Genomic DNA, 19989 nt, shown 5'->3' with positions numbered 1-19989 from the left:
GAAGCGCAGTTGTCCTTGTGAGCGCCGTGTCTAGCGCCCCACGCACGCGCTGGGGCGTCTACTCTTCAGAGACGAGGCGCCAAGCGGACGAATGAAACAGGAATGGAGTAGGCCAGTTATGTAGCTCTATGGGACGAATATGTGATTAAGTAAGCTCCCAACATTTCCCTTTACACGTGAGCAGTAAAAATTACACAAGTTAGAAACATGAGAAGTGGAGAAGCAGCGTACACAGAACAGTGCCTGTTTGATTGGTCGTGGTTTGAAAAGTAAATGCAGTTCTGCTTATTGGTAGTGCAGTTGTGTCGCCTGTTGCCTTTGCCTTTGTCATGCCTTTGCCTTTGTGTTGTGGATTAACTAGTACACTGCTGTGAGCTCGGAAGAGTAAGGCTGGCAGGCTTATTTTCGACATGCTTCCGTACGGTTTCAGATCGATTCACGCTGCGAATGCAGTCTGTCGGCAAGTACCGTCGTCTATGTAACGCTGTCCATCGTATTAGGCTTCGTTTAAGTGTATCTTGCTGGCACTGTGCGTGTGAAAAAAGATATTTTGGGAACAGAAAGTAGCAGGTCTATACGACGCTTCATCCATTTCTCCTTTCTCTCGCTAAAGGGAGTACCTGACCGCTAAAAACATCAATGCAGACAACAGCGGTACGCTATTAGCCACGCATTTCCTGATAAAAGCAGTTTTATGGAACATATCAAATAGCAGCGTTGAACCGGTTCGTGAACCGGTTCGAGGTTGAGAACCGGTTTGCGAACCGTTTCGATTTTTGGCATGGCCGAACCGGAACTGAACCGGAACGAAATCAAAGCAACGCGAACCCGTACCCGAACCGAACCCGTATTTTTTGCGGTTCGACACCCTGCTTTGGAGAGAGGTCAATGGTACGATCTCCGGATACCTTTATATATAATCTACTACTAGAAGGTATTCAGTGGAGTCTAGGAAGATGATGTCCGCCCCCACTTTTTCTCAGCCAGTGACGACGGAGTAGTCGGAATCATGCGTTCCGATGGTTGGAATCTAATCCTCGCAAATGAACTCGCTCTGAACCAGCACGGCTGGCTGTTTGCTGAGACCGAGTCACCAGACATTGGCATTTTCCCTACATCGGACAATGCCTTGATGGCCTTCGTGGAGCCGGAGAAGAACTTCACTGCGGAGCGAGCGTGGGATTACTATTCCTCGACCATATACAGTCAACCCTCGATTTATGAACACCCTCGGTTCCCCGAGAAATCGTTCATAAATCGAGAGATTCATAAATCGAAAATTCAGTTAACTGACTACTATCGAGCAAACGCAACAGTATTTCCGAGTTGCGATTGTGTTTATAATGCCATATATTGTGTAATTTTGCTTTTGACCATGCCTTCTGCTGTATCAATCTCACAAAGAACAGACGTTAGCGCTTTCACACTATGTTTACTATGCGATACTAAATTAAGTTTGCTTTTTGCAATTTTGCAATTTTTTTCTTTCTTTTGCAATTTTGCTTTGGACCATGCCTTCCGCTGTGTCAATCTTGGAAATAAGAGATGTCACCACATTCGCACTGGACTGGTCTCGGATTTCCTCCGGGATTTTTAACATCCGTTTATTAATCTCCGGGTGACAGCGACCACCTTATTCATCAACTGAGGTCAGGAACACTTGGTCGCACCTTGTGCGACCCCGGAAAACCCGTTTGTTGTTCGGATTTCGAGGGGTTAAGAACCGAGGGTGCAATACCTGGAAAACGTTTTGTCCGTTCAGGCGTCATTCATAAGACCACGGAATTGTTCCTTTGAAGGTTTCCGTTGGCCTCGGAACGATCCGTTCATAAATTGAGGACAAAAACGCTGGGCAACTCCTAGTTGGTTCCCAGAAATTCCGTTCATTATTCGAATATCGAGGTTCATAAAACGAGGGAAAAATGAATGGAAAAAGTTTGGTTCCCCGTGCGCGTGTTCATAAAACGAGGGAATTCATAAATCGAAGGTTCATAAATCGAGGGTTGACTGTATAAGTAGACTCTAAGAAAAAAAAAGGTAGAATTTCCTACCCAAAGTTGGAGCAGGACGGTACTTCTACCATTTCGTGTCAATCGACTTCTCCCCCGCGGGTATAAGCGTCCCTTTCCCTTCCTCCTCTCTCTCACGTTTGCTCTAAGAGAAAATGGTACAATTTCCTACCCAAGCTGGGAGAACGACATATTCTACTCTGTAGTTTGTTTCTACTCTCCATTTATACCCAAAAAGTAAAACTGGTTAGAGTATAGAAATGTGGTTGCAATGCAGCGCTACGGAAATGGGTAGAAAATCATACCTTTTTTTCTTAGAGTATATACTCCTTCGCAGATGGAAAGTTTCGAGGCACCTTCGTAAAAACATCTTCGAGACTAGTCGGGCACACGCTTCGTTGACCATCCAAACTAGCAGAAGCGTGCTAACCCATTGCACTTGGGATCCTGGTTTGAGCCGTTCTGATACGATCTAACTGTTTTTCTGACGAAAGCAGCGTGTCTATTGCCGACAGTACGAACGCTGAGACTCTATCTAAGGTTAGGGACTCTGGGACTTAACGGCTCAGTCTGTTGGTCGGTATAGAGTTCAAAGTCATTTTATTCAAGAACACGTAGGATATAAGGGATAAACAGGACTGTCAGGGCAAGCCCTGTTATACAGTCCCCTACAATACGTACAATACACAGTACAATACACATTTACACATTACAATACACATTACATGATAAATAAGCAGCATACGAACTATACGTAGTACACAAGCTATCAAAACACACATAAAAGAAATACAATATTTGCCTGTGGCTAGCTATCTAAAATACGTTACATAGGAAATTGAGCACATTCAAAAATACATACGAGTATTACCCATCTGCAAAGACACGTAGTTGCTGTTATCTTAGATATATCGGCAAAGGGTACATATCGGACAGGGTATCTGCCGTTGAGATCGGCTTACTTGGCGCGTAGTTGACCGCAAAGTGGTACCGCGTTTTCCTCATGTGAAACGCTGAATTTTAGGAAGCATGACATCCAAGCGCTGAACCAGTAAGGAAACTAGAGCCTTTTGATGAGTCTCATAATTAAACTTCAGGCTTCGCCGAATCTCTTCGTTGCTCATGCTGTAGGGACAATGCCTCCTTTTCTATCTGAGCGTATCAGACTTCACGTTGAAACAAAGACCTGCAGGCGTATGAGACTGCCCTTATTTCGCTGGAAGGTTGGGTCTGTAACAGCACAGCACCCAGCCCGAAGAAAGACGCGTCGGCCGACACCGTTGTAGGGAAGATGGTGTCGTACTTTGCTAGACAGTACCCTGAGGACAGCATCATTTGTAGCTCTTCGAAAGGCTACTTGCTGGGGAACGGCCCAGTACCACTCCACATTCTTCTGAAGTAATGCACGAAGTGGAGCTGAAACTGTCGACATATGCGGCCTGTCGACGTGATTTAGCATGCCGAGTATTCGCCGTAACTCGGAAACGTTGAATGGAGATTTCATGACTTTCACTGCTTCAGCATTCGAGGGTCAGGATAGATTCCGTGCTCATCAATGACCACGCCGAGGAATGAAATCTTGCTCTGACAGAACTCGCATCTGTCAGGATTTAACGTGACATGTGTTCGCAATAGGCGCTTCGTAACCGCTTCTAAGCGTCTGTCGTGCTCCTCTTCCGTCGCCCCGAAAATGAGTATCCATTAGGTTCTGAACTCCAGGCATGTTGTCCAGTATTTGCTGCATTTTCTTCTGGAAAACCTCAGGTGCCGATGTAACGCCAAATAAGGAAGTCCGCGGAAGCAATAGCGGTCGAGAGCTTAGTTTTCCGTGCGTCATAAAAAACCCGAATCATCATCATCAATAGTGCCTGAAGGGTGTTATAAAGGTGGTGAGTTCTTGACTCTCTCATTTAGCGGCATCTGATAAAACCCAGAGTTTGCAACCAACTTTCTGAAGAACCCGCCGACCCGACGTTGCCCAACACCTCTTGCACAGTAGGCATTATCAGTCTTTCACGGTCTACACACTGGTTGGGTATGGTCGAGCGTGTCTGTGTCCTTCGTGAGGCCGCCTTTACCGGAACGATTGAGGAACACATCTGTGTTTTTCCTTTTTATTTTTGTATAATTGCAGTTGCTTCCATGTCGTTAAATTCGTTCTTAACCAGTCGTCTTAATAGAACGGGAACCGAAAAAGGGGAAGAATCTGCCCGGGGCTCGATGAACTACTGACCTGACATTTTGCCAGTGCCTCTGAGTAGATTTAGGTACTTTTTTCTTGTAGGTATCCGCTGCATTGAGGTCTACAACATTCAGGAACGTAACAGCGCAAGGGCTGGCATACCCAAAGGTGTTGTCCTCAAACACTTGACTACATAAACCATATGCATAACTCATTTGTTTCACCATCTGATCTCCGCTTGAAACTTGCCGACAACGTCGCGTGCAACGCCAATAGGCCCCTTTAGCAGTTCGGAAGGTCTGAGCTTTTCAGTAACTCCAGGAGAATCGTCTCCAGCTCCAGTCTCCAGCTCCAGAATTAATATTCGGCTTGAGGGGAACATCATTCATAAAGACTTCCACGAAACCGGAGGTCACTCTCCTGTTGCCTGTATGTACCGGGCCTAAAAAGTCCGTGGAACTAGGTACTGCGTCGACGTCTCTAGTCCGCTGTAGGTGGTGTTTGGTATTCGTCCTGAACCGGTGTGGGGACCTGGCTTACTGAATCAGTGCTGAACTGTTCGACAGAGAGGAATGCTTTACCGTGTGAGTCGTGTCCAAGAGAATTAATATTGTGGGCAGCGATCACAGGGGCTTCCTTCCCTTCTCTAATTTCTTATGTTGATGCTGCAAAGTCCCTTTTAGGCTTGCTTTGACTGAGCCTGCGTCGAGAGTTAACGAATGTTCCATCTGCAAAATCTGAAATAAGTTTGATGACTCAGGCCTACGACGAACTTGTCTCCTGTGATCCGAACTTGCGTTTTCGAAGTCACATCTATTAGCCACCTTATGGAAATCAACCATGTAGTCATCTACGGACCGGTCGCGGTTCTGTAAAATGCTGCGAGAGTTATTTTCAAACTTGTCACGAACGATCTCATATTTTTCCATCTCGTCTTATGTAAGGTTGAACATCCTCAAAATCTCTCGTGCCTGTCTACCTATGCAGTGTAAGAGCAGACGGTTCATGTTTCCGAGCTGGCTCTTCTGTGACGTCCGCGATGTTGAGCGCGTTTGGCTGTCGCAGAGTCTTCATCTCGGTGTGCAGCGTGGCATTTCTCAAATGGAACGTAGTGCTGCGTAGTTCGATGCCGCTGCCACCATGCCGTGAAGCTCAAGACAACGGCGTTCTTGCTTAGTAGTCAGAACCAAAAGAATGTTAGCTGCTCGTGCTACGCGAACATTTCCCCTGCGCTCGCGCCACCGACTCAGCGTGCCGATGGGGCTAAGCACAGTAACACCACATCCCTCTTGAGATATTTTCAGATTGTTGATCCTGTACAGCTCGTTAATTTTGAAGCTGTACTGCGCTGAGGTACAAAAAGAGAATTGTCATACCTGCATTTGAATATACAAGAATAGCTTGTAAGTACTTTCATGGTTGACATTTAGATTTGCACCAGGTTCCCACATTGCTGATTAATGAAAAATGCAAATAAAGAGATTCATTTGCTTGCCAAGCAATACACAAGTGTTGTCTTTTGTAGTGAGATGTTCCTAGAAATGAACTTCACCACATAGCACGCTTCTAGCCAACGATCATCCCGAATGATAACATTCTCGCCCCTGATTTGTTGAAAACGGAAGGCGGAGTCTATTCTGTGCCGTGCATAATGGCACAAAATAGGCTCCACCTCCCGTTTTGAACAAATCTATGGCGAGAACGTTGTCACTCAGCATGACGGTTGGCTAGGAGCGTGCCATGTGGTGAAGTTCATTTTTAAGGGTGTGGGGTTGTAGGGGCACAATGGTGGTAGAGTCTAGCATTGTTTTTTTGCCACTTCACATATATTCACTGTTATTCGTGTGCACATGTATGACTAGGAAAGTTTTTCGTATGCAGCCATACATATGGTTCAGAACATTAGATGATGCACTACATAATAGATGTCCAAGCAAATATAATTGTACTCCATGTGCGATGGTTACCCTAAAGCACAACTTCCATCAAGACTCTAGTTACATGGGCCCTGTAAGGCTGGCCTTTGCGAATCTTTTTGGTAGCGTGTCTCTAAGGTAAGAGGTAGTCGAGAATGCTGCAGACATGGTTGCACCTTACCAACTGCTTATTTCCTACATGATAAATATTAACTACGAAGTGTGTGCGAGTTGTGCAATAATTCCTGGACACGGAATTAGTTGAGAGGCTGACCGGTGATGTCACCCATGACGACAGTCGCATAAATTGAATCTAACACTTTTACGCCCGATGGGCTGAGTTGTGAGTTGAAATAGCACCATTGAAAGGGATAAGGTGTTACTAACTGATTTGGTTTCTAGGACCTATGCTATGCCCTAACTTTTCATGCCCCGGAAACAATAATTTCTGTGTGGCAACATGTGCTCTGGTACTTCTTTTGCGCCTGCGGGGTGTACAACCACACTGCTTCTGGCGCTTTCGTGGTGAGGCTCATTAAAAACAAACAAGACAAAAAAGACATGAATAGCTTTTTGATTGCGCGTTAGCGCCGCGAAGCAGCTGTGGCTATGAGAGGCGTACAGATGTGTACAGATGGTGGGAGGACAGCAGGAAGTAGCGGAATTTCACGCGTATAATCCGCGCCGCAGATAAGCCGCAGGACGCGTTTTTAGGAGTGTTTTGAAAATTTTCTGTCAGATCAGCCGCACTCGCAGATAAGCCGCGGGCAACACGAGACGACTGATTTGTGCGACAAAGGAGACCATAGAGAAGGCCATAAACCCGCTGGTCCAAACTTCGGGGTCGGCATAGTGTACAACAAAGGAGGTCAGCTCTAGAGTTCTACCAAGGTCGGATTCTGCCCTTGTTGGGAGTTTTTCATGGACTGATGGTTCAGTGGTCTTCCAGAAGACGTGAACGACTGTCACCACTTTCGTTAAAGCTGCTTGGGGGGGAATGCACCAGGAAGGTCAATTTACTCGAATGTGGACCTGTCCCTGTTACGCACTGTTCGTGCACCGACAGGGCAGTGCTGTTCCAGAGACACTGTCGGCCCTTTCGTTAAAACCGGTGTATGAGGAAAATACGAGGAAAAAATAGTCATCGGATATAAGCCGCAGAGCGCCCGGGAGAAAAAAAAAAATCGCGTATGAGCCGCGGCCAATAGGCGTGAAATTACGGTAGTGTGTGCTTGGGGGGAGGGGGGGCATCACCCCTGGCGATGAAACTTCCCGTTCATCATCTCACAAAGTTGTTGTTGACGCGTGGGCCAATCAGGTCCCTCGCCGCCCTCGCGATGCAGATATAGTATACGATACCGGATATAGTTGCGAAATCCTCTGCTCAGTCGCTTCCAGACCGAGAGCAAAACGTGCTAGCTGGAAAATTCATGGTGCTCGAAAGATGCGAGATTTGGCAAAACTGACGACATCTGGACCAGCTCCGGTGGCGCAGCGGTAACGCGTGCGCTTGGAGACTGGGAGGTCCGCGGTTCGAATCCGCGGGCCGGCTGTGCCGTCTGGGGTTTTTCCTGGGTTTCCCTCAGATGTGTAATAGGCGTATGCCGGCACAGTTCCCCTGAAGTCGGCCCATGGACGCAGCTATCCTCCCCCCGAGCGGATTCCGCTTCACCCTTTCCTCTCCTCCTCTCCACCACCTTTCCCTTCCCGAGGAACATGCCGCCTAATCAGGCAGGCAGACCTCTCGGGTTCCTCCCAACGACACTCCTCCTCCTCCTCCCTCCTCGACGACATCTGGCAAAAATCTTTGCCACGAAACGACCACCCGAATTCCCCATAAGAAAGAAAGAGGCGAGACATACGAAAGACATGTTTTCCGAAGGAGTCACATGAGCGTAAACTGTGGCAAAAAGAAATGGTAACTTGATTGCAGGACGAATATTGCGCTGCGGGAAACGCTGTAGTTAGTATTTCCTCGTCGCTGGTTTTGGTTCGATGCACAGGCTAGAGCCCTGCACGGGCCGACTTTTCCGGGCCCGACCCGGCCCGGGCGCATCGAAAAATGGCCCGGCCCGACCCGGGCTCGGACCTTCGTATTTTTATGCGGCACAGTGACCCAGTGACTGGAGCCCGGTCCGGCCCGGCGTCTAAGCTAATAGAGCCCGGCCCGGCCCGGTGACCTGGCGAGTAGATCCCGGCCTAGTATTTCCAGCCGCGACGTACGCGTTTCTGGCGATTATCAAACAAATTTATAAGGAGAGAAGACAAACATACAAGTGATGGCGGTTTTACACCGTAACCGCACGAGACCAAATTAAATCCAGAACGCACGGGGCGTTATCGTTACACTGTCAAGATTTTGCGGAGGTAGAGCATGCTGTCGACAAACTGCTTCTCCCAGTCCACACCCCTCTCACCAAGCTTTGCCAAAGCGATTGTGAAATATGTGAGGAGTGAGGAGCAATGTAAAGTGGCTTGGAGAATGTTCTAGAGGGTCGAATCATTGCATAATGCAGTGTCCTTTGCTTGTCTTTGCAAAATATGCACAGGAATGACGCAAGCTCATGATGATATGAACTAATGCATCTCCATCGTTAGAATTAGCTGCGTGGCCCGGCCGGGCCTGACCCTCGGGAACATATTTGTCGGCCCGGGCACGGCCCGGCCCGCGGTGGTGGCGTATTTTAACGGCCCGGGCCCGGCCCGGCCCGCGGTGCTGGCGTATTTTGTCGGCCCGGGCTCGGCCCGGCCCGGAGCACACAGCCAATAAGAAGCAGGCCCGTGCCCGTGCAGGGCTCTAGTGCAGGCCACAACATATGATACTTGCTTTGCAGTGTGTACGAACGAACACCCGAAATAGAGAGATAAGAGAGCAGCATAATGATAGAGTTGTCCAATTATTTTTCGAGCGTATGCAGGATAAGATGGATGCTGCTGCTTTTCCTTTTTTTTTCCGCGCATGAAGTATAGGATGTAAACTGACGTATAAGCAGAGTACAAAACCGTCGTTGCACTGTTCTGGCAGGGGGCGAAGAAAAACGTTCGATCCGATGAAGTTTCGCGGAGGTTTCCTGAGTCGCTTATTTGCCGAATATTGAAGAGCGTTGGACTTACTGCCAGCTTTACATTGCAAAGTATAGGAAAGGCAGGCAGAGCTGGAGCAAGCGGCCACGGTCGGGCTAGCATGCGCATTGCTCGTGCATATAAGGCTGAATTTTATGGCAAATGATGTAAAACGGAATCCAAATCTTCAATACAAATCCAAATAATCCGCATAATGAGGCCGTCAATTAAATCCAAATCAAATCTGTCGGTCTGTTTTTCGAACTTCGATCCGATTTAATCCGATCAAATATGAGACTTCAAGTCCCCAACATTGGTTGCTACTTATGATAGTCGCAGAGAAATATGAGCTGGCGAACATCAGTGCAGAAGTTGGATTGCAGTCTTTTCTCCACTTGATATTTTCTTTATTATTTTTATTCAGCATGTCACAAATGTGAAGAAGGTTTGATCGGTCTTTCAAGTGCATCCTTCACAGCATGTATGAAGCGAATGGACAGCGTCGTTGTGATGAAGTTCGAGCGCCCTCTGCGTCTTCAAAGCGGCCTTAAGGGATATTTCTGCTGTTGCCTTGGACAGGTAAGCAGTTCAAATCCATTTTTTTTACACTAGAGGTTCTTCAATCGATTGAATCAGTCAACCATATATTGCGTTATGGACGTTACAATACAGTACTAACAAATATATATACATATATACATATACAAGGAGTCCCAGCTAACTGCGAACATATTTTAAAAAAAATATACATAACACGTTTTCCAAGATGAAATGAATTGCAATATAGCATATGCTCAGTCTTGGGAAAAGTTACTTTGAAAAGTAACTAGTTATAATTACAATTACTCGAGCCAAAAAGTAATTAAGTTATAGCTACAGTTACATCGCGAAAATAGTAACTAGTTAAGTTACAGTTACAGTTACAAATTAGTTACTTTCACAAAATTTAGTAATGAAGATGACGTATAAATTTTTATCGCAGAATTACTTTTATTACACATATTATCTGTACATATTGCACTTAAGGAGCAGCTGCTGCTCGAAGTTCGCATCACTGAATTTGCCTGTCTTCATTGCGAAAATATTCCGGCCCACGCTGAAAAGACGCTTAACTGGGGCGCTGGAGGGGCTGCCGGTACTATATTTAACGAATATTAATTGGGAAATCCTTCAGGGCAGCTAGAGTGCTGCGGCTGCCTTCTTTCCACCTCTCGAATACCTCGGCCTCCTGTACAGTTCTTCTTTGTCCCGTCCTGATTTTCGTTGTTTCTTTCGCTTGTTGAAACGCAAGGCGGTCATATGGCACATGCTTCTTTTCAGTGGTAGCCTAGGCTGTGCCACGTTTATATTCTTCAAAGATGGCAGTCCTTATTGATTTGAGGGTAAGGAACTACCGCATAACAGCAGAGGCGGTCGAAAGGTCGTTAAAAAGAGAAAAAAGGAAAAGAGAAGACAAATGAAGTGTGATGCGAGATGGCTCCGAAATGGAAAATCTGCAATTTCGAAAAGCAGTAACTATAGTTACTGTAACTAGTTACCAAGAAAAGTACCTAGTTACAGTTAAAAGTTACATTTCCCGTACCAGTAACTAGTTACTTGTAACGAAGTTACTTCCCAAGACTGGTCCTAAGGCAATGTCTTAATTAACTTTCATTAAATAACCTTTTAATTATAAAAGCTACGAAGTTGTCGCAATGAGAACATTTGTTCCTTTCGGTCACCTGATATCGTAGCCATTTTCAGAATTCGTTCGATAGATCGCCCGCAAAAAAAAAGTGAAGGAAAACCATTTTTCTTTATTTTATTCATTGTGCTTCTTAGAAGACGCGTCGCCCCCAATGTGAGAGGGAGAAAGAGCACACTATCGCCTCTCGCTTCGTGGGAAAAGATTAAAAGGAAACAGAAAATGTAACCCAAGATAAGGCCAGCTCTGATGGAGTCACCCGATACATTTGTGTTCGTTTTGTTTCCGAAAGTTAAAGCTCATCTTCGACGGATGAGGCGGCGCTGTGCTCCTTCCCCCTCTCAAGTTGGGGATGAAGGGAATACGCGTCTCCGAAGATGCGCAATGAACGAAATAAAGAAAAAATAGCGTTCCTTCACGAATTTTTTGCGGGCGATCTATCGAACGGATTTTTGTTCTGAAAACGGCTACGATATCAGGTGACCGAAAGGAACAGACGTTCTCATTGGGACAACTTCGTAGCGTTTATCATTGAAAAGTTAATGAATGAAAGTTAATTAAGACATTGCCTTTGTACTTTGCTAATGTCCTCCTAAGGAGTGCCCCTCAGCATATGCTATATTGCAATTGATTTCATCTTGGAGAAAGTGTCATATATATTTTTTAAAATATGTTCGCAGTTAGCTGGGACACCCTGTATATACGTATTGGGTAAAGCATAACATATTCAGGAACAAGAACATAACAGGAATATCTTTGATATATACAGTACAAACATGCAGATATACAGTACATTGCACTAAAAGGGAAGGAACAAAAGCTGTACAACTTCACATGTTACTCAGTGCACGCAAGAGGAGAGTTTTGAAGACGTTTGTATGAGGTTTATAAAGATATCAAGAGAGGATTGGATGTAGTGGGATAGGTACAATATATTCGTGTGTTTGGTTACATTAACAGGTAAGACAATGTGAAGCTGATGTAATAAAGATGGTGTATCGAGAAAACTGTGCAAGATCTTATAGCAGAGCATAATATCATTAAAAGGGCGTCGCGTTGAGAGTGGTTCGAGGTTAAGAAATGACATTATCTCTCTGTAGAGATACATTCTCAGTCAGTGCTCTTTCTCAAAATCACGCTATGTACAATGTGTAGAAAGTTCTTCTGGACAGATTCAATCCGCGAGGAGTCAGTGTAAGAGATAATAAAAAAGAAGGAAGAGAAAATAATAATAATGATAATGAACTTTATTCACTACTCTCATGGATGGGAGTTGAAAAAAAAAAAGACTTGACTGAGAGGACGACTGACAATGATGAGGACGGTGCCCAGAAGAAGAACAGTCTCTGTTCAAAATATCAGCTGCTCTGGTCCTGATACTCTTCTTTTCACACTCCTTTCCGGTTCACTGGATGTTTACCCATCTATCGAAGTGAATATTTCTTGATGCAGTCCAGTTAAGCCAAGAACTGAGCAACTGCAGAGGTAGCCCTGGTAGTGGTCCCAGATAGGCCAAAACTTCGCCTAATGGAAGTCGTGTAAGCGAGCTTTTTTACATGAGAGGGCGCAAGCCTAAGACTGCGTTGAAGGAAGCGAAGGGAAAGGTTAGGAAAGCCCATTTTTCCCAAGAAGGAAATTTTCCCAATACACCTGGCATGCGTACGATGCTGTCCGTGGACGGTGACCAAGTGCGAGTGGAGTACGACTTTAAAAACGACCCCGTCAAAAGTCCCTACTTTAACTTCTTACGAGAGCTGGGTGAAAAATGTTTCAAGTGCAGCTAGGAACGATTTAAAATGAACGGATACCTTCTGTACTTCAACTTAGACGTGGACAAGTGTTCTTCTCCTTCTCATTTGAACGAGTGGCGACAAAGGAACGCACGTCCACAATAACGCTTCGATGAAGCCCTGCCACACGCGGTCACCGTCCTCTTGATTTCAGAGTGTCCCAAGGTCATGCGCATCAATAAGGAGCGTGTGTGGAACAACCTAAGCGATCTCTCGGGAGAACTAGACATGTAAGACGTCATATCAGAGACGGAACGTAACAGGGTGTTTTCTTTGTCCACCACATCTTGGATTATTTATTTATTTCACGATACTGCGGGCACTGCCCAAGCAGGAGGGGAATAACAAGAATATACAAAACTACTGTTGTTAATCATACAACTCGGAAACAGCGTCCTCAGATTGGTTAATTGTACAGTTCGCAACACCAAAAGACAACGAGTTCCATTCAGGTATCGTTAATTAGGATTAGGATGACTGTGGTGTTTGTTTTGTTGGCGCTTCGCCGAGCTGGTCAGTTGCGCGTGCAAGTGTAGGCAGATAACGTTATTGCCCACCTCTGTAGACGCGCCGCTGCAATGGGCGGAATCCCTGTCTTTGGACCAAAGATCGTCACTAGTGGTTTATGATCCGTGACCAGACAAAAGCTTCTCCCGTAAATGTAGCAGTGAAAACGCTTCACTGCAAAGACTAAAGGCAACGCTTCGCACTCAATTTGGCTATAGTTCTTCTCGCTTTCTGTCAGAGTTCTTGAAGCATACGCTATTGGCTTCGCAGTCCCATCACTATCCACGTGCGCTAATACTGCTCCAACGCCGTACGGTGAGGCGTCAGCAGACACTTGAAGCGGCAAACTAGGATCGTAGTGCTGAAGCACCGGCGCAGATGCCATAGCCTTCTTGAGGGCCTCGAATGCGCGTTGAGATTCTGATGACCACGTCCACTTTACTTTCTCGCTGAGAAGTCGATTTAATGGGTACGCAATCGAAGACAGCTTGGACAGGAACTTGGCATAGTAGGTGACCATGCCCAAAAATGAGCGAAGTTCCTTCCTGTCACTGGGAGCTAGCGCTTCAAGAATCGCTTGCACCTTCGCTGGTGCCGTGGAAATGCCATTCATCCCGATTACATGTCCTAGGAACTGCAGTTCTGACTTCAAAAATTCGCACTTCTCTTTCTTGACCCGCACTCCTCTTGAGCTCAAACATTTCAACACGCTTTGTAAATTCTCCATGTGTTCGGCTTCTGTCCGTCCGGTTACCAGAATATCATCTAGGTAGCAAACCACTCCATCTAAGCCTTTCAACATGGTGTCCATGATGCGTTGAAATAACGCCGGGGCCGAAACAACTCCGAACGGCAGGCGATTGACTTCAAACAGTCCTTTGCGCGTACTCACGGTTAAATACTTCCTGGATGCTGCGCTCATCAGTACCTGTAGGTATGCTCGGCTTAAGTCAATCTTAGAAAACAGTTTTCCTCCAGCCAGAGCACTGAGCATTTCGTCTACCTTTGGTAGCGGATAGTTTTCCACACTCAGGTATGGATTCAACGTGACTTTGTAGTCGCCACACAGGCGTACTGATCCGTCTTTTTTTACAACAGGAACAATGGGAGTGGCGTACTCACTGTTGGTAACTGGTGTCCATACACCCATTTCTACCAGCTTGCCAATTTCTTGTTCAGCTGCTGGCCTTAATGCCAACGGAAGGCTACGTGCTTTGACGAAACGTGGGGTTGCTCCCTCCTTGAGGACCAGTGTAGCCTCTACGTCCGAAATTTGGCCCAGTGCCTCCGAAAAAACGTCTTCAAACTTGTCCAGTAAAGGAACGACGCTTTCTTTCCTACCAGCACGGACGGTGTTCAAACTTTGCCAGTCCAGCTGAATACTTCGTAACCATTCTCTTCCGATGAGAGGAGTACCATTTTGTTTCAATACGTACAAAGAAAGCTCGTCTTCACAACCATTGTGACTAACTTTAACGACTCCGCAAGGCTTTACCGCTTCTCCTGTGTACGTCCTTAGAGTCAGTGACGTAGGCAGTAATGCCTTACTTGAAAATAATGACCTATAGTCATTCAACGAGATTACCGACACGGCTGCTCCCGTATCTAGTTCCATCGTAATGTTTTCGACTTCCATAGTGAAAATGATGGGACGTTCACGAACTCGAGTACCGAGCGTTTTCAACACCTCACTCGAGTGTTGTTCTGACGCCATGCGTTGCAACGTACGCCTCGTTCGCCCTTTCAGTCTCGAGTTCATGTCCGACTTCCTGCACGACTGGCAAACCGAAGCTATGTGCCCTGTCCTTTTGCACTTGAAGCAAGTCGCGCCCTGGAAAGGACATTTCTTGGAGGGGTGCTTATCGGACCCGCACCGATGACATTTCGCTTCAAAAACTTTCTTCTCAACACTGATGTTCTGAAGGGTGCTATCAGGTTGATACTTCACATCACATTTCTTTGAGTGACATTCTGTCGCATTCCTTGTAGCTCTTTCCAACGACATCGCCTTCTCAACCGCCTTTTTAAACGAAATCGTTTCAGGTTCCGTGAACAACGACGTCTGAATGTCGAGTCGTAAAAGGCCTGTTACAAATCTGTTTCTCAGCATCTCATCGAGAACAGTTCCGAAATTACATGTCTCTGCCAATCTCTTGAGTTCGGCTACAAAGTCCGCAATGGGCTCGCTGTCATGCTGAGCTCTGCTGTGAAACTTTGCACGTTCTGCAATTACGGATGGTGTCGGCGAAAGATGATCGCGAAGCAACTTTAACAGGTCGTCTAGCGACTTTGTTGCAGGCAATTCAGGAGACGCCAAATTTTTCAAAAGCTTGAATGTCTTGCCTCCTACTATGCTCAGAATAGCATCGACGCGATCGCTGTGATGCAGACTCATCAAAGGGTTCTACTTGCCCAATTAGAGCCATGCTTCTTTGCTGGACGCTGCTGTCTGTCGCCTCCGTAGATGTCGCCGCTGCCCTCTCGTCGCCGGCGCTCATCCCGTCCTCGTCGCCAACATGTAGTATCTTGACGTCTTCACTCCAGACACACAAGCGATATCCAAAAGGTTAACGCAGCTTTATTTCTGCACAAGTCGAAACATGCGGCTACAGCAAAACAGGGCTGCTGCCAAGAACGAAGATAGATGACGAAGTGTTCACGCGATGCACGCGCAACTGACCAGCTCGGCGAAGCGCCAACAAAACAAGCACCACATTTCCTTACACGCTCACTTACTCGCTCAGCTACCGAGCAGGAGAGCAGAACTACGAAGCAGACTGTCTGTCCCGCCTTCCAGTGAAGAATGATGGAAGCAAGGTGACGGATGTTGTGAGCGAATTTTATTCATTCGCTTGGATACTTTTCCCGTACAGAGCTCAGATATAGCTCGAGAGACGACGTATTAGCACGGGTTACACACTACGTCCTGAAAGGTTGGCCACGCAAGGCCACTGATGATGACCTCAAACCATGCTACGTGAGGAAGCTGGAGCTGACATACTCCAGGGGTTGTCTTATGTGGGGGATACGAGTAGTGGTTCCTCACAAACTGAAGAAAGAAGTCCTCCAGGAAATACACGAAGGGCATCCTGGCGTAGTTCGAATGAAAGAGACAGCACGAAGTTATGTATGGTGGCCATCGGTAGACTGCGATATCGAAGACTTGGTATCTTCTTGTGAAGACTGCCAACAACAACGGAGCGTCAGCACTGTCGCGCCACTGCACCCCTGGGCTTGGCCGACGAAGCCGTGGCAACGCATCCACCTAGATTTTCTGGGGCCATTTCAACGAACTAACTACCTGGTTGCGGTAGATGCCCATTCGAAGTGGCCCGAAGTGTTTGAGATGAAGTCCACAACTTCAGAGGCGACAATACGAAACGCGCGTGAACTGTTCGCAAGATTCGGGATGCCAGAAACGATAGTCACGGATAATGGCCCCCAGTTTTGCTCCCCAGAGTTTGAGGCATTCCTCAAAATGAATGAGGTGAAGCACGTCAGGTGTGCTCCTTATCATCCGTCGAGCAACGGTTTGGCGGAGAGGTTTGTGCGCACTGTAAAGGAAGCATTGCGCAAAGACATACATCGACCGGCCGACATTCGACTGGCTAGTTTCCTACTAAGCTACAGGAACACAGCACACGCCACGACGCAGCAGTCACCCGCGCAGCTTTTGTTGAACAGAAATCTTCGAACGCGGCTAGATTGCCTCAAACCGTCAACTGAAGACGTCGTCCGACGAAAGCAATTCACGCAAATGCTGGGAAGACGTTCACAGGAACGTTTCTTTGCAACTGGAGAGCATGTGTATGTGAGGAATTTCCGGAATGGACCACGTTGGTTACCAGGAACTGTGCTGGAGAAGACAGGACCTGTTACATACCGCGTACACATCAGTACAGATAGGGAACCATTCGTCGGGAAGAGACACCAGGATCACCTGCGACGCAGAACTTTGACGGTCAGCAAGGGTGTGTCAGTGTCAACAGTCCCGGAGCTTTTGACATCGGAGAATGACGCACAGGAATGTACTTCGTCCCATCAGCCACTGGTCAGCACATCACCTGCCAGGGCAGCAGCGGCACTGACAGAGGAGCCTGTTGGGTCACCTTCAGTCATCAATGGGGCTCAGGTTCGAAGGTACCCTACACGTGGGCGACATCCACCAGAACGTTTCCAAAGTACATAGAAGTGTTGTGTGGTAAAAGAAAAAAAGAAAAAAAAAAGAAGTGTGCTACCAGTGAAAGCTTTAGTGTTTGGGTGGTTTAGAAATAACTTATTTTTTGTGCATGTCATAACAATAATTAGACTGAAAGTGCGAGGTGCCCACTTATAGTATTTTGTCCTATTATGTAAGGGGGGGGAATATGTTTATTAAGAAAAAGAAAGGAAAGGTCTATTATGTAAGGGTTGTACTTCGTTGTTAAGGGGAAGGAAATGTGGTGTTTGTTTTGTTGGCGCTTCGCCGAGCTGGTCAGTTGCGCGTGCATCGCGTGAACACTTCGTCATCTATCTTCGTTCTGGGCAGCAGCCCTGTTTTGCTGTAGCCGCATGTTTCGACTTGTGCAGCAATAAAGCTGCGTTAACCTTTTGGATATCGCTTGTGTGTCTGGAGTGAAGACGTCAAGATACTACAATGACCTAGGATTAGGATTAGTTTGGATAAGTTAGGATAATGATTAGTTTGACCTAGAACAGATCTCGGCCGATAATTTGTACTCTTTGAAAGTATTTGATTCGTACTGTGTTTCGCTTTTTTCAGCTATTACCAAATGAATATGGAAAATATTTTAAAATGCAATGCGGTAGATCAGACGTGTGCTTTCTCTTCCTCTAAAAAAATGTGATATCGGCAAAGTGTTGTTAAGTGTTTGGCAAATTTCAAAGATGAATTGGGAATTAAGTTCTCGAGAATTAAATTTCGTAAAAGGACTAGGAAGTCATGGCAAAATCTCCACGAGATAAATTGAGTTGACCATGGCGTTCACCAGCATAGTGCTCAGGCAAAGAGATTCTTTTAATATGATTTCCGCTGCTCACGTCAGGTGAAACACATTGTATATTCAACGATGTATTAACGATGGCTGACAGTGCTATCGTTTTTCAAAAGCCCTCTCTAGAGCGTATCGTTTGCAGTAGCCAGCGGACAGAAATGCGAAGACCAGATATAATTCGAAGTGGCGGCACCTCTAAAACACTGAAGTCACTAATATAACCTCAACATTCTGTTTTCTCTCTTTTGTGTGCGAGTGTATGGGTGGGAGGGGTGCTTTCATTCGTACGTCAGAAGGCCTAGCAAGACGGTCCCTGTACTACGGAAATGTTCTGGTACGCCTTTTTTGTGATACTTATGCAGCTTGGGCACGGCGTCAGCTTTTTGTCGCTTTCTTTTCTGAGGGACATGCGGCCATAGGTGTCGTGAACATTCTGTATAGGGTCCAATGTCAGGGAGAACGATATCTTTTACGAATGTTTTTGAAGTTACATACGGAACATTTCTTTCTCTACGCCGTAAACTCTCTCGTCTGTTGCTGTTTCATAAAATCTACTATAATGACACTCTTCCCAGGTATTCTCTTTTTTCTCCTCCTCACCGCATATCTAGGTACTTGGATCATCCTGAGAAAGTCCTCATTCCCTTTAGTCGAACTAATCATTTCCAGAACTCATTCGTTCCCAAGACAGCAAATGACTGGAATGACCTACCTGCGGCCATCGCAGTGGTCCGGGACTCAACAAGATTCCGTTCCTTACTGCACGACATATTTTATGTGTAACTTTGTTTTTGTTTTTTTTTTTCATTTGCTTCCTCCCACTCCCCTCTGTAATTCCATGTGACTTGAGGGTAAATAAAGAAAGAAAGAAAGAAAGAAACATGTGCTGACACTTGTATATTCTTTGTCCGAAGGTACTTTATGTACCGTATAGCTCCTATGCAGTGGAACGTCTACATGATATGGAAAAACAAAAACTTGTGCAGTGCTGTTATTCAGGCGAAATGAAATTGAATCTCGGGGTAAAAAAACAAGTAGCGGGATTCCAAACTCAGAATCACCGCAACTGGACACTGATTTTGGTGAGGGCTAGAGAGTATGATGCTGGAGCATTTTTGTCGTCAATGAACGTGTAGATAGAATACGACATTGCAGTCATTCAGTGAAGCGAATGGAACGTCCACGATAAGAATTGTCGGGTAAGCGGTATGGCTTCGCTGTACTTCAAAGCCTGCATTTCATTTTCTTCTGCACGAAACCTTGCATTTTATCCGCCCATACTTCCCAATCTTTTTCTGTTCTAACTTTCAGGAGATGGAGATCGAAGCCCCTCCTGGAAGGAGAATTTCATCTATTTCGGAGGATTACAACATCTTGGGTACCTCTCTCACTATCTATGACGCCAAGGGAAAGGCTGCATTGAAGATCCTTGGCTCCACCTCACCCCCGTTCCTGTGCCTCGCGAAGTTTCCGACTGTGTTAAAGGTGTGTTCCTGTATTAGGTTTGCATCTTTGACAAACAAGTTAAGGCTCCCGAGACGAGGCAACAGGTTGAAATACAAAGAACATAACAATGAATTATAATGCTGCTCAAGTTGTTATACACGCCATGTGCGATATAGGGAAGCGCAAAGCGCAATGACACGTTCTGGCGCCGCAGAGGGCGCTGCAACCACTAAGCGAGTCGGGCCGCGGGAAGCAGACGCTTACTTGTCAAGTCAACGTGTGTTGTTTTCAGCATTTGTTCGTGCAGTTTGCGTCTCTTTGGGCGCTTTTGCGTGTCACCTAGCGAAGTCTGGGTACGCAGTCTTCACGGCAGGGTCCATTCCATCGAGAGGACGAAC

At 46.2% G+C, this 19989-nt stretch overlaps 1 protein-coding gene across 2 annotated transcripts in view; it reads left to right on the top strand.

Moving 5' to 3' along the window:
• Positions 1-19989, top strand: part of LOC135370395 (phospholipid scramblase 2-like) — a 60803-nt gene that overhangs the window by 25189 nt on the left and 15625 nt on the right. For both annotated transcript variants that reach the window (XM_064604137.1, XM_064604136.1), the window contains 2 exons: positions 9595-9749; positions 19457-19630. In XM_064604137.1, coding sequence (XP_064460207.1) covers positions 9595-9749; positions 19457-19630 — 329 coding nt within the window. The remainder of the gene's footprint in view (positions 1-9594; positions 9750-19456; positions 19631-19989) is intronic.

This window comes from Ornithodoros turicata, chromosome 10, assembly GCF_037126465.1.
Source record: "Ornithodoros turicata isolate Travis chromosome 10, ASM3712646v1, whole genome shotgun sequence".
Lineage (NCBI taxonomy): Eukaryota > Metazoa > Arthropoda > Arachnida > Ixodida > Argasidae > Ornithodoros > Ornithodoros turicata.
Note: the sequence above shows the minus strand (reverse complement) of the source record. Positions and strands in the feature narration are given on the sequence as shown.